Here is a 20021-nt window from a genome sequence, read left to right on the forward strand (position 1 = left end):
AAATGAATTCCAAAAGTTCCCAAAGCTAAAATTTAATTTTTACAATCAAACTAATAGTTTCAACAGATCTGCCCAGGGCACTAAAATAACTAACTACAGCACTGACGTCTCGCAGTTTTGGCACCGTTGCTCTCTTAACAAGTCAGCAATTAACCTCGCCCGCTCCAATCACGAGCTGTAATTTGGCTCATCTGATGTGGTTTGGGATCATTCACATTTTTAGCACAGTTGTTGGACTAAATATTGCAATAAGTCGCAGATACCACCTGCCAAGGCTTATGTAGCAAACGTATTTCTCATAAATTCTATTGGGAGGAGTTAAGAAACCGTTACGATTATTATACAGGGTGTAAATTAAATCCTGACGGTTTGATATATCGATGTACAACCTTCACCATACTTATTAAATTATGTTTTTAGATTTTGTTGAGGGTAAACAATTTTACCCCACTTTTTCACAAATGGGGGTTGAAGAGGGTAAAATAAAAAATTGTCAAATTGCAACCTTGTGACATGTCATATTAAAGGTCTATTAAATAGAAACACATTGACACTAAGAAAACACCTCTACGCCGTTTCTAGCAAAAGTTATGTGCGAATATCGCAAAAACAAAAATCTGTAGGGACTATGCTAATTTCTTACGCATATCAACAAAATGCATGCTTGGCACAGTTTAGTAAGACTTTAATGGGCCCAGCCTATCCCCATTACATGTATCAAACGTTTCTGGTGTGCGTAGTTTTGGTAAGAGGTGTCTTTTTCTAGGGGGCCATTAGAATGTAAGGGATTATTTGCCCTTAACGTTTGTTAGTATCGTCGTAAAGATGTTTTGTTCATGGCATTGTGTTTCCATTGAATAGACCTTTAACATGACATGTTACAAGATAGGGGTTGCAATTTGAACATTTAAAGTTATCCCTTCATACCCCCTTTTGAAAAGGGGTGTGATATTTTTAACCCTCAAAAAATCCCAAAAAATAATTTAATAAGTATGGTGAAGGTTTTACATTGATATCTCAATTGGTTTGGAATATATCCAGGTGTACCAGGACTTAATTTACAACCTGTATGTGAGAAACCCCGATATTTTTTGTGCTCATAATATTATTTATCTTTTTAGTGGAAACCAATTTTTTTATTTCTCTTCAAATCTCTTTACTGATAGCTGTTGGGAACAGTTGCTAATATGTGTACACAAAATACAAAACACTATTATCATGATTGATTCCAATTGAAAGACAAGCTGAGAAGTTAAGATATTTTATTTTAAATCGTGGTAGCACTGCATCCACGTGGAGGAAGTACGGCTACTCTTCCTTCAGTTGTCACAACATAATTTTCACTCGACGTTGTGCATTTCTTACCATGAAGACTCTCCTACTAAATGTTGACGATAAACCCCCCTCCCCCGCCACACCTACATCAGAGTTGAGCAGGTTCGGCCGGTTGAAATTTCGGTCGCTTGATGAGCTCGCTTATCAATAATCACTTAATGAAATAAAGGTAAAAAGAACTGTGTTCGTCTAAAGATATTTGACATTTTTATTGTAGTGTACTACTATTTACAACGTACAACAATTATAAGCGTATTAACACACAATAAACTAATTTATAGACAGTGAAATAATGTCTTTACATTGAAAACGTCAAAATGAATTTCTCAATATTTGATAACACTTGAAGTATTGTTACTTGAATTAATTATTAGTCTATGAACAATTGCTTTATAACCATCGTTTAAAATAAACTGCTATGTTAGAACATTGTTCTAATTACTTTCTAATTATATTTTTACAAACATGACAAGTCCGTGTGCATACATATATAGGTTACTTACAAATTTTCAACTTTTATTAGAAAAACAATTTTGTAATTAATAAACGAACAATCGTATTAACACTACGAAATCTTATTGTATTATAAGCCCCACATAAAAAATTACTTACTGATAATAGAATTTATAAAATATCAAATTATACTATGCACTTCAAAAGTTAACTCAATCTTAACAGTATATTAAAACGGTGTATATTTCTATACATAAGTGCATATTTCTTAACATCTAACCTCAACGTTATACAATTGAAAGGAAGTAGTATACATTGTCGCAACTGTTTTGTTACCAAAATCTAAATAATTGATTGTGACCTTATATGCAGGTATTTTTGTCAATTTTCCAGGGTAAACTAAGTACACGCATTGCTTAGAAATATAATTATCCGTAGTATTAAAAAAAATCGCAAATTACGCTGTAATGTTTAAAAAAATACAAAAAAGTACACAGATTTTGTAACCCTTTGAAATAAACTGTAAAATAATTTTTTCTGGTTTTAATAAGGTGTTCATTTTCAACCAGATTTACATTAAGTATATTCCAAAATAGGTATAAAATTATTTTTAATGCAGCAATTATAAAATAAATTAAAATTGTTATTTTTTACTCACCACAACGATTATAGTCAGATTGTAGCCATGTGTTGAGCAGCTCATAAGAATTTAATGGCTGTATCATTAAAAACTTTTGAGATATTAAGAAAACATCTATTAAAAACAATAGTATATACAAACAACAAAAAAAACAACAGAACACAATTATTTTTTTTAAAAACGGGTAAAATGTTTTTGGTAACTACATACTGTAATTAGTTTACCCTGCAAAAATTGACTAAAATACCTGTATTTAAAGTCATAATAAAGTTATTTAGTTTTTGGTGGTAAAACAGTTGCGACAAAACTACTTTACAGACACTTTTGCTGAATTTTAATGACACCAAATGTATGTGTTTGTTGAATTGAATAATCAAAACAATTATGTGTCATAAACAAAGATTCATGTAATAGTAAGACGATTACATAACTATATTTAACTACTTAAAACTATACAATAAAACTGAAAAATAAGGAACTTCGATCTTGTTATATGAATAGTTAATTTAGGGCTTACTGTGTATTTTTCAAAAAATAATTTCCATTGTTTTTATTTCCTAGTAAAACAAGTTTTAAAACCATATATTATTACGGTAAATACAGTCCTACTAATTATTTCATTGAAAAATTACACAGTTGTTTAATACTTGCTTCCTAATAAGTAATTCGTTCAGGAAATGTAAAACACTCTTATCTTAAAACGACCATACCCTTCTCAATGATATGGAACTATTAACATACAGCCATAATAAGTAAGTAGATACTTTAATATAGTTAGTACAACAGCGTTTGCATAATTCAGTATTATACAGTAGTACAATTGCATATGTACATAATTACAAAAATAATAACAGATGAAATTAATAGAATGTATTAGATAAATTTTCATATTTTTTCCGAAAGAATAGGCTAATTATTTCTCCAATCCAATCAGTAACTTTTCATTAATAATAATTTGTTTTTAAAAGTAGCAAAATCTGTTTGTGAACTTTACATCTTTAGAAATAAATCATTCATATTTCATTATTAAAAAGTAATAATTTTATATTTATAACATTGAGTACTAAATTAGCACGCATTGTATTTCTTGTAAAGGTCTTTCTGTGACCTTACTGCGTGAATTTACTGATATTAAATACTTTTATAAAGTTCATAGAACTAATTTTAGTGGATATTGAATCGTAGCACTATGACAATAATTTAAAACAACAGAAAAAGAGAGAAAAACAACAGAAGAACCTAAATATATACATTAATACAATAACTTACTTAAACACATATACACTGTTTAGAAGGTCTGTACATAAAATTAGTTGACAAAGCTCATAATAAACATTTTCACAAGTTATGATACATATAAACATTCAACGATAGTAGTAAAATCACCGAGTCTGCAGGATCGTAACCTACTCAAGAGTCTCTATTATAGTTGAACACCATAATCAAAGAGTACAATGTTTACATTATAATTAACTATTAAGTTTTACAAATTTAAATTGGATATGTTTGCTACAATAATGTACAGTTTCCAAAAGTCTAAACAGCACTGCTTTTTAAATAGGGCGGAGAGGACCTGTCGAAAGATCTCTTTGATAATCGTGTCTATAGTCCAAAAAAACAAATAGCGGTTTAAAATATATAACAAAGTATATATTTCCAGATTTAGGATGAATTTTGTATATTAAAATCCATATAGTCTATCAAAAATTATGATCTGTTACGTTTTTTACAAAAACAATAACTTTTCAAAGTACTACGCCTTGGAATTTCAAATCTGGTCCAGCATCATATCCAAAACTTTGATAGCACTCCGCCCTTAAAGCTCGTCACCTTGCAGCCACTATCGCTCTGTCCTCGTCTATTCCTGAGCCACCATAAAATGTTGCTGCTCCCCTCTGCTGTTCTCCTGATCACTCTCCAGCTCTTGGTCGTGCTGAAGCAAGTGTTGCTGCTGCTTCAGCGCCGCCAGCCTCTGCTGTTGCAGTTCCAGGTGCTGTTTCCTCCACTTTATCCTTCTGTTCTGGAACCACACCTTCACCTGGAAGAGAATTTTGTGTAAGGCACACGAGATCCCACGGTAATTACAGTTAGAGAAATCAGTTGATCATAAGCATTTTTTTGTAATTTACACAACTTACCTGGGCTTCTGTAAGTTGCAGGGCGTGGGCGAGATACAGTCGCTCTGGTCCCACCATGTACTGCTGTCTCTCGAACTCTGCTTCCAGCCTCTCCAGTTGCTCGGGTGTGAAGATGGTCCTGACCCTCTTGGACTTCCCGCTCTTCCTCCCGCCAGATGTGCAGTCTCCACTTTTATCCTCTGCAACATGCCCATCGGTCATATTACTTACAGTTCACATTTGTGGAACTACCTTCATGCCACTATTCCTTTTCAGTATTCAGTTGCAGAGTTTTCTGATTATCACTCGAGGTACAAGACCAACGTGGTGTCCTTCTGCTACCAGACAGGCACAACACACAAGTGAGAGACTTGTAATACAACTCTTTCTAATAGTGGATAAGTTATTATCTCCGAAACACTTATATGATTAGATTCAAATCGAACGTTGTTGTAACTGAAAGTAATGTAAGAAAATTAAGATTGCTTATGACAAAATTATTTTTTAATAATTTGTATTTAATTTCATATCATCTAATTTTCACCTTCGTAACATCAACTTCGATAGAAAATGTACTATTAAACTAAACCTGAAGTTGCTTCTACTGAAGTTTTTTACAAAAGCTGGAAAACAAATTCAACTAATACCACTAGTGAATTACAAAACCAATTCCAAAAATAATTTAATTTTGCGAGGCCTTTCAAAATCGAGGATTCCATAGTCAGGCAACATTGTTTGAAGTTGCCTGAAGATGCAATCCTCGATCTGAAAAGCCTCGCAAAATTAAATTGAAAAATTTCCAATGCTCCAAGAATCTTCCTTAAAATTCAACTAACATTTTTTTATTGTATATGTTAGGGAATTTAGTTTCAAGAATTCTTAAATACGGTGACTGAGACGCACTACCGCGTCACACTACGTACTTGTAGTAAAGGTCCCTATAGTACAGTATAGAGCAGATAGTGTTAACACTTTGTCGTAGGCATAACACTATATTTCCTCAACAAATTAATATTAGTCTCCAAAGTGTGTTTTTTATACACATCGGTTTCTCCGAGGAGTAGTATATCGGTTAGGAATCGGGACTTTGGAGGTTATCGGGTGTATACCTATATTACAACGTGTACACATTATAAAACTACTTATCGAGGGAAAGAATGCAGGGTAAGCGTCGTCGATTCAAAGTCAAAGTCGGTGGCAAAGCGGAAACAGAATCACTCAATGAAACCACACACTTTGACCTGTAAGGGGAGAGCACACGTTATGAATTAATCACACAATACTTGCCATCTCTAACAAAGATGTCGGCCTCTATTACTGCGGCTACAATGTACAAAGCACACACGAACAGCAGCAGTGGCGGTAGTGGCTGCTTGCACGTGCGAATTGCTGTTTTAATTATGCGTTTTATCATTTTCCACCACATTAGCTCCTTTGAAAACACATGTAAAACTAATATGCGGTCGGGACGTAGCATCCGGTCCGGCGAATCGGCCACTTCCGGTCCACTGCTTTCATTAGCCTTGATTAATTGTTGTCAGGGTAAAGGGTTGGGGCTCGGTACGCGGCGCGGTGGGCCTTCCACCCCATTTCTTGCGGTAATTCACTATTCACCGTCCCCCCACTTAGCACCATTTGCTGGTCGATTTGTAACTGCAACGGTTTGTATTAGGTGTAATTCGCTCTCACCCGCTAGTGTTAGGGTGATATATTTAGCTTTTTGTTGTTTTGTTTGGCTCCTCCATTAATCTAACGTGAGGGTGTTCTATTTGAGATTACAGGATGTAAAGCCATACTTCAAGTAGCAGGGTGATTTAATTAATAATAAAACAAACACCAAATTTTCCTGAATTATATAATTGTATATGCCTTCGCCGATGAGTTCAGCTGCGTTCTGCATAAAATATGATTACTCCAGTAGAAGCCCATGGCTACGGAACAAACTGACAATGAACTCTAGAACTCCTCAGTTAGTTTAAAATCTCCACCTTTCACATCACCAGGCTCATTAGCTTTCATTAGCTCTGGCCTTAGAAATCACAAGTGGAGAACTCATAAGGCCTTAGAACTCCTTTTCTTTAGAGACAACTACCCTGTGAAACCATCTGAATTTTAGGGATATCCGGTATCTCGATGCTCTATATCTCTGAGACTACTTGCCTTTAGGTTCTCTCAGCCTTTGGAGTTTCCTGCCCATAGAGATTATCAGAGATAAAAGCCCCTATATTTTTAAACTATTATTTCGATGTCTGAAAAGATTGGTTTAGGTCTGTCAAAGTAAGATAAATTTTGTTATGAGAAAATTGTATCATTTGTAAATTTACTCATTATTTTTCTATCAGTTTTTATACTTAACCCGTTATTAGTTTAATAAAAAAACTGGGCTCTTTATACATCAAATTAGATCAGATCTGAACTAATTAGACATTGAAACCGGTTAGGTAGGAAATCGCGCTTATCTCGGAGATCCGCCTTCTGGGAACCTAAGTGTACATACAAACACACTCTCGGTTAACATTTCAACCATAGAAAGAGGGATTACTTCTACTTTATAGTCGCCATTAATTTTGCAGACCCCTCTTCAAAGATAATAAAATTCTTGTCCAAACAAAAATAAAATGTCCTTAGTTGTGTTACTTTTTTCCACAGTATTCAAACCTGTTTTGTAGAAGTTTGGATTTTCTAAAAGTGAAAATAAAAAAGGAATAGAGAATCGTCCCTAAAACTGAGTATTATTTGCAGTCAATTTGTTCTGTTAATTCATACAATATAAGGAGTTATTTATAAAGTAAATTTAATATAAAAATGATCTATATTTGGGTATATTTTGTCGCGCAAACTTTTGTTTAACTTACACTCTGTTTCTAATAAATGATGCCATTAACACTAGAGAGGTATGGGGGTTGTAACTCTCTGATGCCTTAATACAGCAGGCGAGTTGTAACTCAATTCACTAAATATTTTAAACTAGGAAACTAAAGATAAAATATATACAGGATTCATAAAAAATATATTTTAATCGGTCAGTTTGATATCAATGTAATTTTTCTACAACAATGTTTAATGTGTTATAGATTAATTGGAGCGTGTGGAGGAATCTGCAATGTATTGATATATTGCACTTCTTTGAGCAATTCTTTAAAACCTAAATGGGTTATATAATACATTCATTTAGTAGTGCTCAAGGACAATAATCTCGACGAACATTGATTAAATTAAATTAAATTTTATTCCTGAAAATGTCAATAACATAGAAAGATTGCCTCTTTATCTATTCTCTGCACTTCGCTATCCAAGTTTCTAGAGTCAATCGTAATATCCTTATATTGCTAACCAGGCATATAACAATATATAGTGTACATATGGTTTGGTCAATATATTGTTTGGAAAAAAATTACAGTTAATTGGGTGTATTACTTAGTAGAACCGCGGTTGATGTTACCAATTATAGAATACTTTATTATTCTAGGTGCGTTTGAAGTAAAATGTTAAGTGGCAAAAGAACTTTGAAGTAAACTGAAACCAAATTTTGTTATAGAATTAATGTTGTGTATACCAAGAAAGGGCTGAGTAATAAATTTAGGTTGTTTTGAATACAGATCCTAAAAAGTCATACGATTGGATTAATAATACAAATCTTTTAGGATACTTTTGGATTGTGAATTTGATTTTTGACCATTCCTCAGGGTAGTGCAAATTTTTGAATGTTTTATCACTATAGGTTTATAATATCAAATTGGATGCTGCATAATTTCTTTGGTCTTGCCGACAAACTTTTCGGAATTGATGTTTTGGTATATATAGGATAGCATCTGGAAAACTGTAGATAATCCATAGTAATGGTTAATTTAGTAAAATGAAAATCCGGATTCGACATAAACATATTCAATAAACCTAATTGTTACTTTGGATTTTGGATAATTTCGTTAAAATTATAGCAGAGTGAATTTTTGAAAATCTCGAAAATAATTGTGTAAAACACATTTACTTCAAGGTCTTTGACAAAAATGTGTAGGCTGTACACCCCGGGCATTTATGAACAATTTTAATTGATCAAAGACATTGAGGAAAAAAGATTTAAATAGACCCCAGTTTAGTATTAGTCTATGGAGTAGCAAATATTAATTTAAACATGCCATATAAAAATCTAAGTTAAATCATAATAAATTATATGAGTAATGAAGATAAGTATTTGTTTCAGCTATAGTAGTTATTATAATAATAATTCTGTTGACGTATTCCTATAAATTATCCTTGTGGTTATGATGTAATGTTACTTAATCATAGCTTTATTGAGCATGACTACATATAGGCCTACATATATATTCCTATTTCCTTGTAGCAAAATGGTATTATTACACTGTTGAATCGAAAACACCAGTCTGTAAAAATTGTAAATTGATGACACTTTCGAAGAATAATTTATAAAATTTGAGATTTAACATTTATTGTAGTGGCATTCCTGATATATAACCAATAATACGGCCTTACCCTACCAATCTCTTCTAAAAAGTAGTTTAAAATAACGGAATACTCTTAAACCAAGTAAATAAGATCAGTTCGTGTTTCCCGTAAATTCGTAACCGAACAAAAATGTATACTTTATTATTTTATTAATTTTAACGCTATATATCAATATACTGTCTATTATTTTCACAAATTTTCAAAATCTAGAAAACTTGGTTCACCAAATCTCTCAGAAAACGTCACAATGCCTCCCCTCTTCCATTTTTCTCAAAGTGTAAACAAACTAAATTTCTATCAATGAAACCCTACATACGGAGATAAAGCGCTCATTACATTTATAGAAGGCATCCAGTACACAGTAAGTTACATCATTGAATAAAGCCGATTTGACTCGCAACAGGACATTTAACATGGGTTTACAAATTTTTTACATTTTATCCGGAGCTCTTTACAATAGGGAGTTTTTATTTACATTTGAACTCTACTATTAGTATTCAGTACATCTACGATTCACACATGTACAATGAGTGTCCACGACAACAAAATCGTATATAATAAGTACTGTTGATTGCTGCATTTTCTTGATCAAATCGTGTCGAAAAATTGCTATCACAATTAAATTATTGAAATATTTCAGTCTCGCTGTGAATATCTGTCTTTAGTCAACATATAGTATTTTGTTTGAAGCTGGAGAAATAAATCAGAACTAAATCACTCATAGTGTAATGTCAATATTATTTTACGATTTTATTTCTAAATATTGTTAAATACATGATTATTACTTTGAAATACCTATTGACTCTGATAACAAACAAACGAAATCACTCAAAACTCGTTAAAAGTTTAGGCTTATTGTGTTTAATGATATACAAACTTAATAAATGTTTTAATTAGATAGGGGCTAAAATGTTTTATTTGTCCTATTTATTTCAGCTGTTAAACATTTTATATTTTACCACAATTAGTCTTGCCATTTGAATTAAAATTACTTGGTTTCAGTTGACGACTTTATACAATCATAATTATCAACGAGTTTTCATTTGGACCATCATCAAAATTTTAGAGATCGGATGTCTTAGTTTCTCTATGAGATTACTAATTAGATGTGTTGTAGTATATTATTGCATGTTTTACTTTGTTTGTTGTTCTCTTTTTATCAAGTTTATTATTTATTAATGCATTATTTAATTCTAAAATCTTATAACTTATACAGTTACTTAGTTTATCATAATTGCTCAGTCTCATATTTATTATAATTATTGTTGTTCACATTGTTATATTACTGTTTTACATTTTTTATTGTTGTTTCAAATTCTATTATTGATCTACTTTATAAGCCATTCAAAGATCAATCAAATTTAAGGCACACTATCAATAGTCTACTACTAATTATTTATATACAATATTTAATGGTTTTTACTTTTTTTATAAAGAATCTTCATTTTCCAATGGTAGCATATAGCTTGCAACGCCAATTATATAGCAGCATTAACACAATAGTCACTCAAATAATTTAACATGCAAGCAAATCAAACTAAACATTAAATCCCTCCAGCAAGATATTCAATGAGACATTTACATGCTAGGTCATCTTCATAATTTGAAACAGTAAAAATTGATATTATTATCGATTGTTTTTGTTGAAAGTCTATATGAATGTATAATTTGTATAATGGTACAATGCCATATAGATAAACATATGAAAAGATCATACATTCAGGAGATATTATATAAAAGTTGTAATCAGCCTGATAAGTATAACCATAATTTACATCGTGTCCATTATCGATTTCTCATTTTCCACCAATAGCGAGCGATAAACTCTGGACTGTGCAGCTAAAACTAAATGGGGCCGATGAATAAAACGCTACCCAATCTGTCAACCGCGCAGAAAGAATTTTAATGATCGGGTAAAAACGCGGCTATACCGAGCGAATAGCAGTGAATCAACATCGGGCGCTGCCACGCCAGTTCTTTATCCTGCAACAACGGCACGAAGCGGGCCACAACAAACAGTGTAATGGGCTATTGTGCATTTTAGCCGACCGGTTTTGATAAATGATGAGAGATCGGCGCAGTAGTGAACTTTACAATTAGCTTTAGACGTCGGGTCGAGGCCGCCATTGAACATTGGATAGCTGTACCAGGTCATTCATTGGTCAGTCTGCTGTATCCGCGCTCCGCTCTAGACAATCGAGAATCGTGCATTCGACTCAATGACCGATACGTTGGTGCTCACTTTTTATAGGTTAATCAAATCCACCAGCGCTGTTCGTTACGAAATTTAGCGTTCCACGGAATTCTGATTCGAAATACAAATTGGTTAACTATCCTCACCGACCTAACCTCATTTTAAAAGTCACGCCCGAATGAGCGTGAATATTTCACGAATTATCAAGGTTTGCCTTGAAGCGGTTTAGTTTTGAAAACCATATAGTCTAACGACTATATTACACACAGTTTGAAATGCTCATAAAATGATAAAACTCTTTAGTTTTAGCAGTGAGTTTTATCTGGTCGCCTGATTATCTCAAATATTCCCAAACTGGTTCTACAGTATCAGTAACTTATTTGTATGAAAGATACAAGTTAGTGTTGATTGTAACATTAGGTTTTTGTAATGTTAAAGTTCAAAGTATTGTTTAAACGTAAATGGTATTTGTATAGTTTGATTAATTTAGTAATTTACTACACTGTTAATTGTATTTGATAACTAAAACATACGAATAAAAATTATAAAAATCATGATTCCATTACGTTTTAAATTATTCTCTACTATTCCAATAAAACTGAAATTTTCGGCTCTACGCTTTTTGGGAGGAATTTAAGGTTTGATGTAATTAGAATAGCCGTATTTTTAAGGTTAATAACTAATAAAATAGACATGTTTTTGGAAATTATGAGTGAGAAAAAATTTTTAAGATTTTTAATTTTGATTTGCTTACAAATACTTTAAGATTGTTGAAAATTTCACGTTTTCTAACATTCAATTATTTTTCAAAACGCGGATATATGTATGGTGAAAAATTTATAATCGTCAGATACATTTACCAGTCGGGTAGTTTTGAAAAAACAATTCCAGATATTATCTTAACTATTTACATGGGTATAAGCTAAAGGTAATGAGTTATAACAGTCAAGAGTTTAGTAAAAAAAGCACACACAAATATTAATAACTCGAAAACTAAAAAAAATCGTATACCTACATATTTAAAAAGAAGGTACATTTGAGTACCTTTAGGGCCCTCTATCGCATAGGCTTTAGCTTGACATTAATTTTTGGGACACACTGTATATACAATGGTATATATAAATTAATGAGTGTATATGGGCAAATATTTATTGGTTTTACAAAAATTACATTTTCCTCTTCTTTCTTCTATTTCCATGTAATTTTTTAAACTTATTTGTATTACCGTAGTTAAAACTAATGTTTGTTTGTTAATTATTTTTAGCATTAACTGCAGTCATAATAGTGCCAAACAGACAGACGGTCGAAATTACTATTATATTTAGAGCTTGATATTTGTCAACAGATTTGGACTAAATATTACAAATTTACTTATAGAGAGCTGAAAGCTCATTCTTTGTTAAGGTTAGTGAGGGCAGTATTTCGTTCTTTTGTTTATTGTTACTACTACCCAGACCTCCACACAAATGCAATGACTAATGATTGGCGTAACAGTAAGAGATTAGGATTCACCACAGACCACAATATGAGCTTTACTCATAAATAATACGACTATAGAAACCGCTACCGCAGCAGATAAAATATGAAGTCATAAGAAAGGATTAGATCATTGTAAATTACATTCCTTTAAATAGTGTGAGGCTAGTTATTAAATTCGGTCGTGTTGGTGACAAGAACGTAGCTAGGAAAAATTTGGGGGTGGAGGGTCCCCAGCACAGGCAGATATGTTCCCGTAGTGGACAGAGAGCAAGGCCCTATTTTGTTCCTTAAAATGTTCTTGACCCGTTTCTTTGTTGAGAACGATCTTTCAGCAGTGCATATCAGTAATACTGAATTATTTAAATAATAATAATCGTTTACTAAAATATTGGAGGTGTTCTGGAACCCTTGGACCTCCTTGCTGGGTACGTCCTTGGGTGGTGATGTGAGCTTTGGGAACGTGCAACAGTGATTCTTGGAATTTTAGTTTGTGAAACAATAATCACACCAAACTTTTCTTGATGGAGGATGACAAGTATTTCCAGTGATTCCCGTCTAATTCCCAGCAACGCCGTTAGCCTCCCTTTATCTCCAGCAATTAGTGGGTTCCAGTGCTTAACAATATAATAATTGAGAACTGGACTACAAAATTGGCTTCAGCCCTCACCCTTTCATGCTGCACTTGTCGCTTTGTTTCTTAGTTTCATACGAGTTAATCGGAGCTTTACATATGCCCTGTTCGAAGAATTACTTAGATAGACCAGCTGGAAAGCGAATATTCTTAGCTGCTCGTTTTTCCATGATCAGCGGCATGACTAATTTATCCGGGTTATACCGTATCGAAACACTTCATACAATTCAAATCCATCTCAAGATACTTCAACCTCTCGCTGGAAAGCAATTTCCAGCTAAGAGATTTTAAACTTAAACTAAAGTTTTCTGTTTCATTTCAACACCTCTTGACTGAAGATGAGACTTCACGGCGAGGCCCAGATATCTCGACATAGTAGGTCTAATTGTGTTAGCAATGCTTCGACCCGAAATTATTCAGAACTTGCAGACATTCTGTAATTGGTAGGCTTACCTGATATGACATCTTGGTCTCAAATCGGAATTACAACAGTTTCTTAGAATTACACGGTTCTTATTTTGTGAAGCTCTTATCTTTTAATTTATTTATTACTTTTAATCTTTCGGTGCTTACGGGCGCTGCTAGTTTCATAACAAAATCTTTTTAAATCTTTTATACACAAAGTAACCTACAATTGGTTTAAGAGATGGACTGAAGGAACTAGAATGATTCTAATAAACTGGAAGACACTCACGAAGAAGTTATCAATAATGTTTCTAAAGGTAGTTTATACTATGATGAAGAACAGAATACCTAGAATGAAGAAATTTAATGGCGCTGATGAAGAAATGAAATGACACTAATGAAGACTTGTAATGCCGCCCATAGAGGAAAGGACTGATGAACAACTATATTTACATTGTAGAATGCCTGAATGCCAACGATGAAGAACCGACATGGTACTGAGGATTTGTTCTGATAAAGAATTAAAACGTGGGATTTGCACTGATTTGGAATATCGCATATTAGAGTGGTTGGGAACTTGATTCTTGCTGATAAATACTAAAAAGGCTCAGATGAAGAATAATTATGATGTGGCCAAGCAAAAAACTTCAGAGGTGCTTTTTGCCAAGCAAAATGTCTTAGGTACGTATGCCCTGTTACGCTTAATTAATTAATTACCTTGGAGTTGAACATTATTTAATAACTTACATTATTATTGTAAAACATAGCTGTTATTTTATGTAGGACTAGATCATGGAATTTATTAAAACACTTTCGCTGTTTATGATAATTAAAAATTACACTCTACATTGGTAAGTTTAATCCATGGATACAATTAATTTTAAACGCATTTTCACAGGTTTGGCCCTCTTCACATATTGGGTATAAATTGTATGATCCTTTTTTGTAGCTATACTGAGTTTGACACACGGTATGTTCAAAACATAAAATATATTTCTTCCAGTATTTGCACTAGATTTTTAAATGTCATAATTTTGTTTATAACTCATTAGTCCCCTATTAATATCGTAGTCTACTTCAATAGAAAATATCCTATTGATGTTTCTCAAAGTATTTGCTTGGTTTGTGTGAGCAAAGTACCAAGATTTAGTATACAATTACACAGATTTACAAATTTAGTATACAATTACTATACAATTGTGGATAAGGAGTTACCACATTCCGACCGTCAGCATTGTCATGAAACAAGTATATTCCAGAATAGATTCGTTAAACTTTGTCCAATTACAAAAGTATAGTTCTGTCCAAGGAATATAATAGGTCTAACATATGAATATATCTTTCCATCAAAGTTTAGCTTATAAACAAAACTTCTTTGTTTTAAAATATATATGTGCGGTCCAGATGGAAATATGTGTACAGTATATTCTTTACTGAAGTGCAATTTAGTACTGAACGTTATACTGTATATTCAACTCAACAATGACATCTAATCAATTAACTAGTTAGGCTCCCTTAAGGATTAAAGAAGTTATAATTTAAAAACATTATTTAACACGTGTATGAGCTAACAATGTATAAAATTGTATGTACAATATTATAGATAATGTCTTACTCTAATTATATTATACATACACTCTACGGTAGCCAATATGAGTTGGTAATGTAATGTGCTGATAATGTTACGAACTAAACCTAGTACCTCAAATTCAAAGTTTTGAATATTTCTAAAAATAACCATCCATCAGTTCCGCAGTTGTACCAAAGTGGACGTCGCATACTTAGCCTACAGATCGTGTAGATAAAAAGGGAAAGTAGGCCTAATTTGTTAATGGGACATCAATGATAACATTCAGTGGTTAAGGAGCTATTCGGCTAATCGTTAGTTAATTGATACATGGCCCAATGTAGAGACCAAGTAATTAAGAAACCTAAGTAACGATAATTGACTTACGATAAGGATCAACGAGGATCATTAATGGGTTTGATTTGAACACTGCGACTCTGTCGGGTCATGTATATTTGCATTATTTTAAAAACATTTCTTTAGTTCCAAAAATACACGATAATGAACTTAATTAACCAGGAACTTAATCATCAGTCGTTCCCAAAGCCTATAGGCTATTAAATACAAACCTCCAATAATTGAAGAATGAGTAGAAAAATGTGCTATATGTTTTTATTGAATTGAGAACCAAATGGGAAGATTGAACCAAAAGTCTAACGCCAACATATGGTCTAACAACTACTTTAAATAACACAATGCACAAAGCAGATTAAATTAATTAAAATGCCGCTGTTACATATTGTTTGTTTCATTTCCAAAACCCTTAAGCTAAAATACTGATTTTGTTTTCATTAAATCTCTACAAGATTTACGTTTAATTTGTTCATACAATGTTCAAAACAACAAACACCTACACTACTCTTGATTATGAAACCTTAGGTTTCATAATGAAATACAGTACAGTGTTAAATTACATTCAGTGATCAATTATTGAGTAATTGTTATTTTAAATTGGCAAATATTACTCGATCGACTGATTTAAGTGGTCGGAAGTATTCTATAAAATAACTGAAAAACGTCACTTAAATAACAGTTCATTATAAATCGTTTTAATACATCTCAGCGTTGGACTATATTGTGCAGGGCATTGATAATAATGTTAATGTTATAATGTTAAGTTGTTTACATTTGTACAAAAATAAAAGATCAATAATACGTATACGCTAACGATTTTCAGGAAAAGACTTTTGATGTATTTAATATCCACAAAACATATCTTGACACGTAGCATTGCGTTCGTCCTAAGCTCAACGTTTCCCAAAAGCCACATGATTGGGAATTTTACTTTTTCGGTTGTTCATTTGTTTACCTAAGTTCGTACAGAAAGTGAGATTAGAGATCAGGGCTCACAATCTGATAAGGGGTGCCTTATTATTGTTTGTATTGCGTTTCAATGAAGTCGTTCCTATAGTCAATTAACCAATTAAACCAGGAAATCTGGTGGTGGCGACCAGTCAAAGGCGTTGGACTTTTGAGAGAGCACGGGTTCAAATCCAGACCAGACTAGAAATATTAGTGAATCCATTAGCTAAGCCCTTCACATTTGGGGGAAATTACCGTTTTGATTGTACTGTAGCTCTGTAGTACTATTTGGTAACATTAAATTGTTATCTGCATCAAATATGAAAGGTCTAATAATCAACAAAGACAGTTTTAACCATTTGTCATTCGAAAAATATAGTATAATTGATAATTGTTACTCGCAATTTTACGTTTTATTGTGTGGCTCCATTAGCAGCGTTGTTTCTTTCATAAGGGCAGCAGATAATAAAGAACGCACGCACCATTAACATTACAAGTGCACAGAAGATGCCTATCACACAAGCCATTAATTTATCTGCTAGTTTTGGGGTAAAAAGTAGAAGCGATTATTATTTTAGAATATTCCTAGTCTATATCTTGGAAGAGTTGCCGATATTTGTTATTTTACTAATACCTAAAAAAATATATTTAAAACAGCTACATGTATGTTAATTTTTGAGGCTTCACATACTCAACTTCATGACAATATAGATTTTTTGTTATAATTTGGACTATTGATAATTAAAACTATTTAGTACCGGTAATTGATTTATTGCTTATTCGTGTGTCTTCAATTTCTTAAATGATAACGTTGGACTTCTCCACGATTAGTAACCTATTTTTCATTCGTTTACGATAGTAGTGACAAAAACGTTTGTGGACTCACCGGCTATAGATCTGCTGCTGTAGTCTATGGCAGAATTTGTGGAATTGTTGTGAAGGCCGAGGATGGCATCGATGGTGAACGATTTCCCGGGAGTTACTGGAGGGCTGGGGGAGCCGCTGTCACTTCCGGAGGAGCTGGGGGCGCCGCCCGCCATCAGCAGCATGGGAGCACCCAGGAACTGCAAGGGTTTGTAGCCCAACAAGGGGTTCTGCATCATCCTGAACAAGTCCGTCATGGGGAAGGCTGATTTAGCACATTGGACCGAAACTGATGCAGGTGCTCTCTCCAGAGGTTCCGGACTAACTCTCTCAGAGTCCTTTGGGAACGATAGTCCTTAACACTCTAGAAGATGAAGATTAAGACATGAACCAGAAGACCCAAAAATGGCTAACAAATAACACTGTCAAACAGTTCTGCAACACTTCTACTAAATTCAGAAATTGAAGGAACAACGTATCCACAGCAGGTTCTATCCAAGTCCAACCAATTTCAGCACAAGTTTAAACTCAGTATAATCAGTCTACTATGAACAGAATTTCACTTTGGGAACAACTGTCTTAATAGGCAAGCATCTATTGATGAAACACACGAAACCACTCGTTGTCACAGTGTAGATAACCGAGAGCACTAATATTCACGGGTCTACAAGTGGACCTGCAGCTGAAGACTAAACTAAATGAGCGCCGATGGCTATGAAGTGAGACAGCTGTGGGGGAGTGGGGGGCGCCCCTTCCCTGGCCCCGCCCCTCGCCACGCCCCTCCCTCTTAATTATACCCCCCTCCACCGCAACAATGCAGCAACAATCTTAAGGTTGCGGCCGTTCTGATGAACCCTTTCTCATAGTGACCCTGTCATCTTCATTCTGTCCAGTCTCCTTATCTACTGTTTATAGTGTCTTCCCTCTCCGTTTTAGAGCTTTACAGTTTCTTATCTTCTTTACTCGTGTAGCCTACTTCTTTTAGGTTCCGTCTCGTCAGGTGCTATCATTTCGCTTTCGTCGTTACTGTCTACTTCGACATTGGGTAGGCCTAATTACGTCTGGAGATTTCTACAGCCCAGAGTGACTTTTATGTGCTACGTTTACGTTGAATCTCAGCACACAAAAAAGTACATATCTTATTCCGAATCATAAATCGCAGCAGCTTCTCATTCAATTTTTTTTAAATAATGATTACAGTTAAAATAACATTATATTCTGTTTATACTTACATATACTGCTATACATTTTTTTTAATGTGCGATCTTTTCGTTACTTTTTAGTTCACGTTCAGTAAAAATTGTGGGTTTTTACTTTTAGCGTTTTATGTGGTATCTTGTGCTCAATACAGCCAGAACATAAATATGTGGTTCTCCAAATAAGTCAATAATATTTTATTAGTCATGCATTTCCCCCAAAAATGTACCGTAGGCTAGCTACATGGGAACAAAAGAGCACAAGAAATTCTAAAAATTCGATTGGAAAGATTTGAACTAGCTATAATTTAATTAAATGGTGTTTAGAAAAAGTAACTTTAGTTTTACATTTATAAGTGAATATTTTAATAATGCTGTACTGAATACCAGATATGGAGCTGAAGTCAAAACATGGTAAGACTTCAAATATTTTAAAAATGGGTTATGTATAAGACATACCGTTTTTTACAGCACATGCCAAACCGTCCATCGCATTGACACACTGGTGCAATAACGTGTTCATTGATTACGTAACACTTCCAACTGATTTTTGACAATGGATAACATCAGCAACCTTGGGATAAGGAAGTTATACAATATCATAACATGATCTGGCGAAAATAAAAAGTTGAAAGTAACAAATGTACTTTGGTATTATCAGGATGGCACTCTGTTTCTATATACTAGGCTATTTTTTATTGGGTTATATAAGTAAATTAGGTAAATACATACGCACGTATTATAAATAGAAAAAGTCAAAGTTCTAGTCTATTTCTAAGGATACTTACAACTCAGAACGACCAACTTTTTCGACGTCAGATCATGTTGGGTGTTCTGGCACGTGATCTAGTCAGAAAAGTACGGATCGAAAATGACCCTGGCCATCAGTGTGACCTTTGGTGGCGCCTTCGAAAAAAGAAAAACATCCCTTGAGATAGTACCCAAATTCTAGGTCAGATCACGTGCTGAGCACTCATACATGATAACTATAACTTAGGTACTCCTAGTAACATATTTATGATAACCTGATCTAAACCTACTTATATTGAGCAATAAACAATAATTAGTAGATAGATACAGTGTGTTCTCCGGATAATATCAAAGTACCTATATACATTATAAAAGCCGTATTTACTCACATTTCTATTCGTTTGCAAGTTATTTTACCTGTGGTTACAATAACAGGAGACTTGTAGTGCAGTAAATAAGATACAAAAAATTAAAGTATATGTTTAATTTAGTCTACAACATTAATTACGTAGGAATTTAAAATTAATAGCGTGTATATTTGTGTATACTTAACATAACGATTAAAACATTACACTCTTATTTAGTAATTAAATGAAAGAGAAATATGTTTTCATTGTAATCTTA

General features: G+C 33.3%; 1 protein-coding gene across 1 annotated transcript; it reads right to left on the reverse strand.

The window, feature by feature from the left end:
• Positions 1-1525: 1525 nt before the first annotated feature.
• Positions 1526-18148, reverse strand: LOC124352814 (homeobox protein ceh-30-like). Its single transcript, XM_046802505.1, has 3 exons — positions 17474-18148; positions 4567-4745; positions 1526-4466 (listed from the first exon to the last, which is right to left on the reverse strand). Exons 1-3 carry the CDS (start codon positions 17706-17708, stop codon positions 4287-4289), a joined length of 594 nt encoding a protein of 197 aa, XP_046658461.1. The 5' UTR covers positions 17709-18148; the 3' UTR covers positions 1526-4286.
• Positions 18149-20021: the final 1873 nt, after the last annotated feature.

Source organism: Homalodisca vitripennis, chromosome 1 (genome assembly GCF_021130785.1).
Source record: "Homalodisca vitripennis isolate AUS2020 chromosome 1, UT_GWSS_2.1, whole genome shotgun sequence".
NCBI lineage: Eukaryota > Metazoa > Arthropoda > Insecta > Hemiptera > Cicadellidae > Homalodisca > Homalodisca vitripennis.

Bases quoted from the DNA above. Each gene is read 5' to 3' on its own strand.
- LOC124352814 (XM_046802505.1), bottom strand. From the start codon at position 17,708: ATGACGGACTTGTTCAGGATGATGCAGAACCCCTTGTTGGGCTACAAA. The intron at 4,746-17,473 runs GTGAGTCCACAA...GGCATGTTGCAG, and splicing joins CAGCAGCAGATCTATAGCCG to AGGATAAAAGTGGAGACTGC. The intron at 4,467-4,566 runs GTAAGTTGTGTA...ATTCTCTTCCAG, and splicing joins TGCAACTTACAGAAGCCCAG to GTGAAGGTGTGGTTCCAGAA.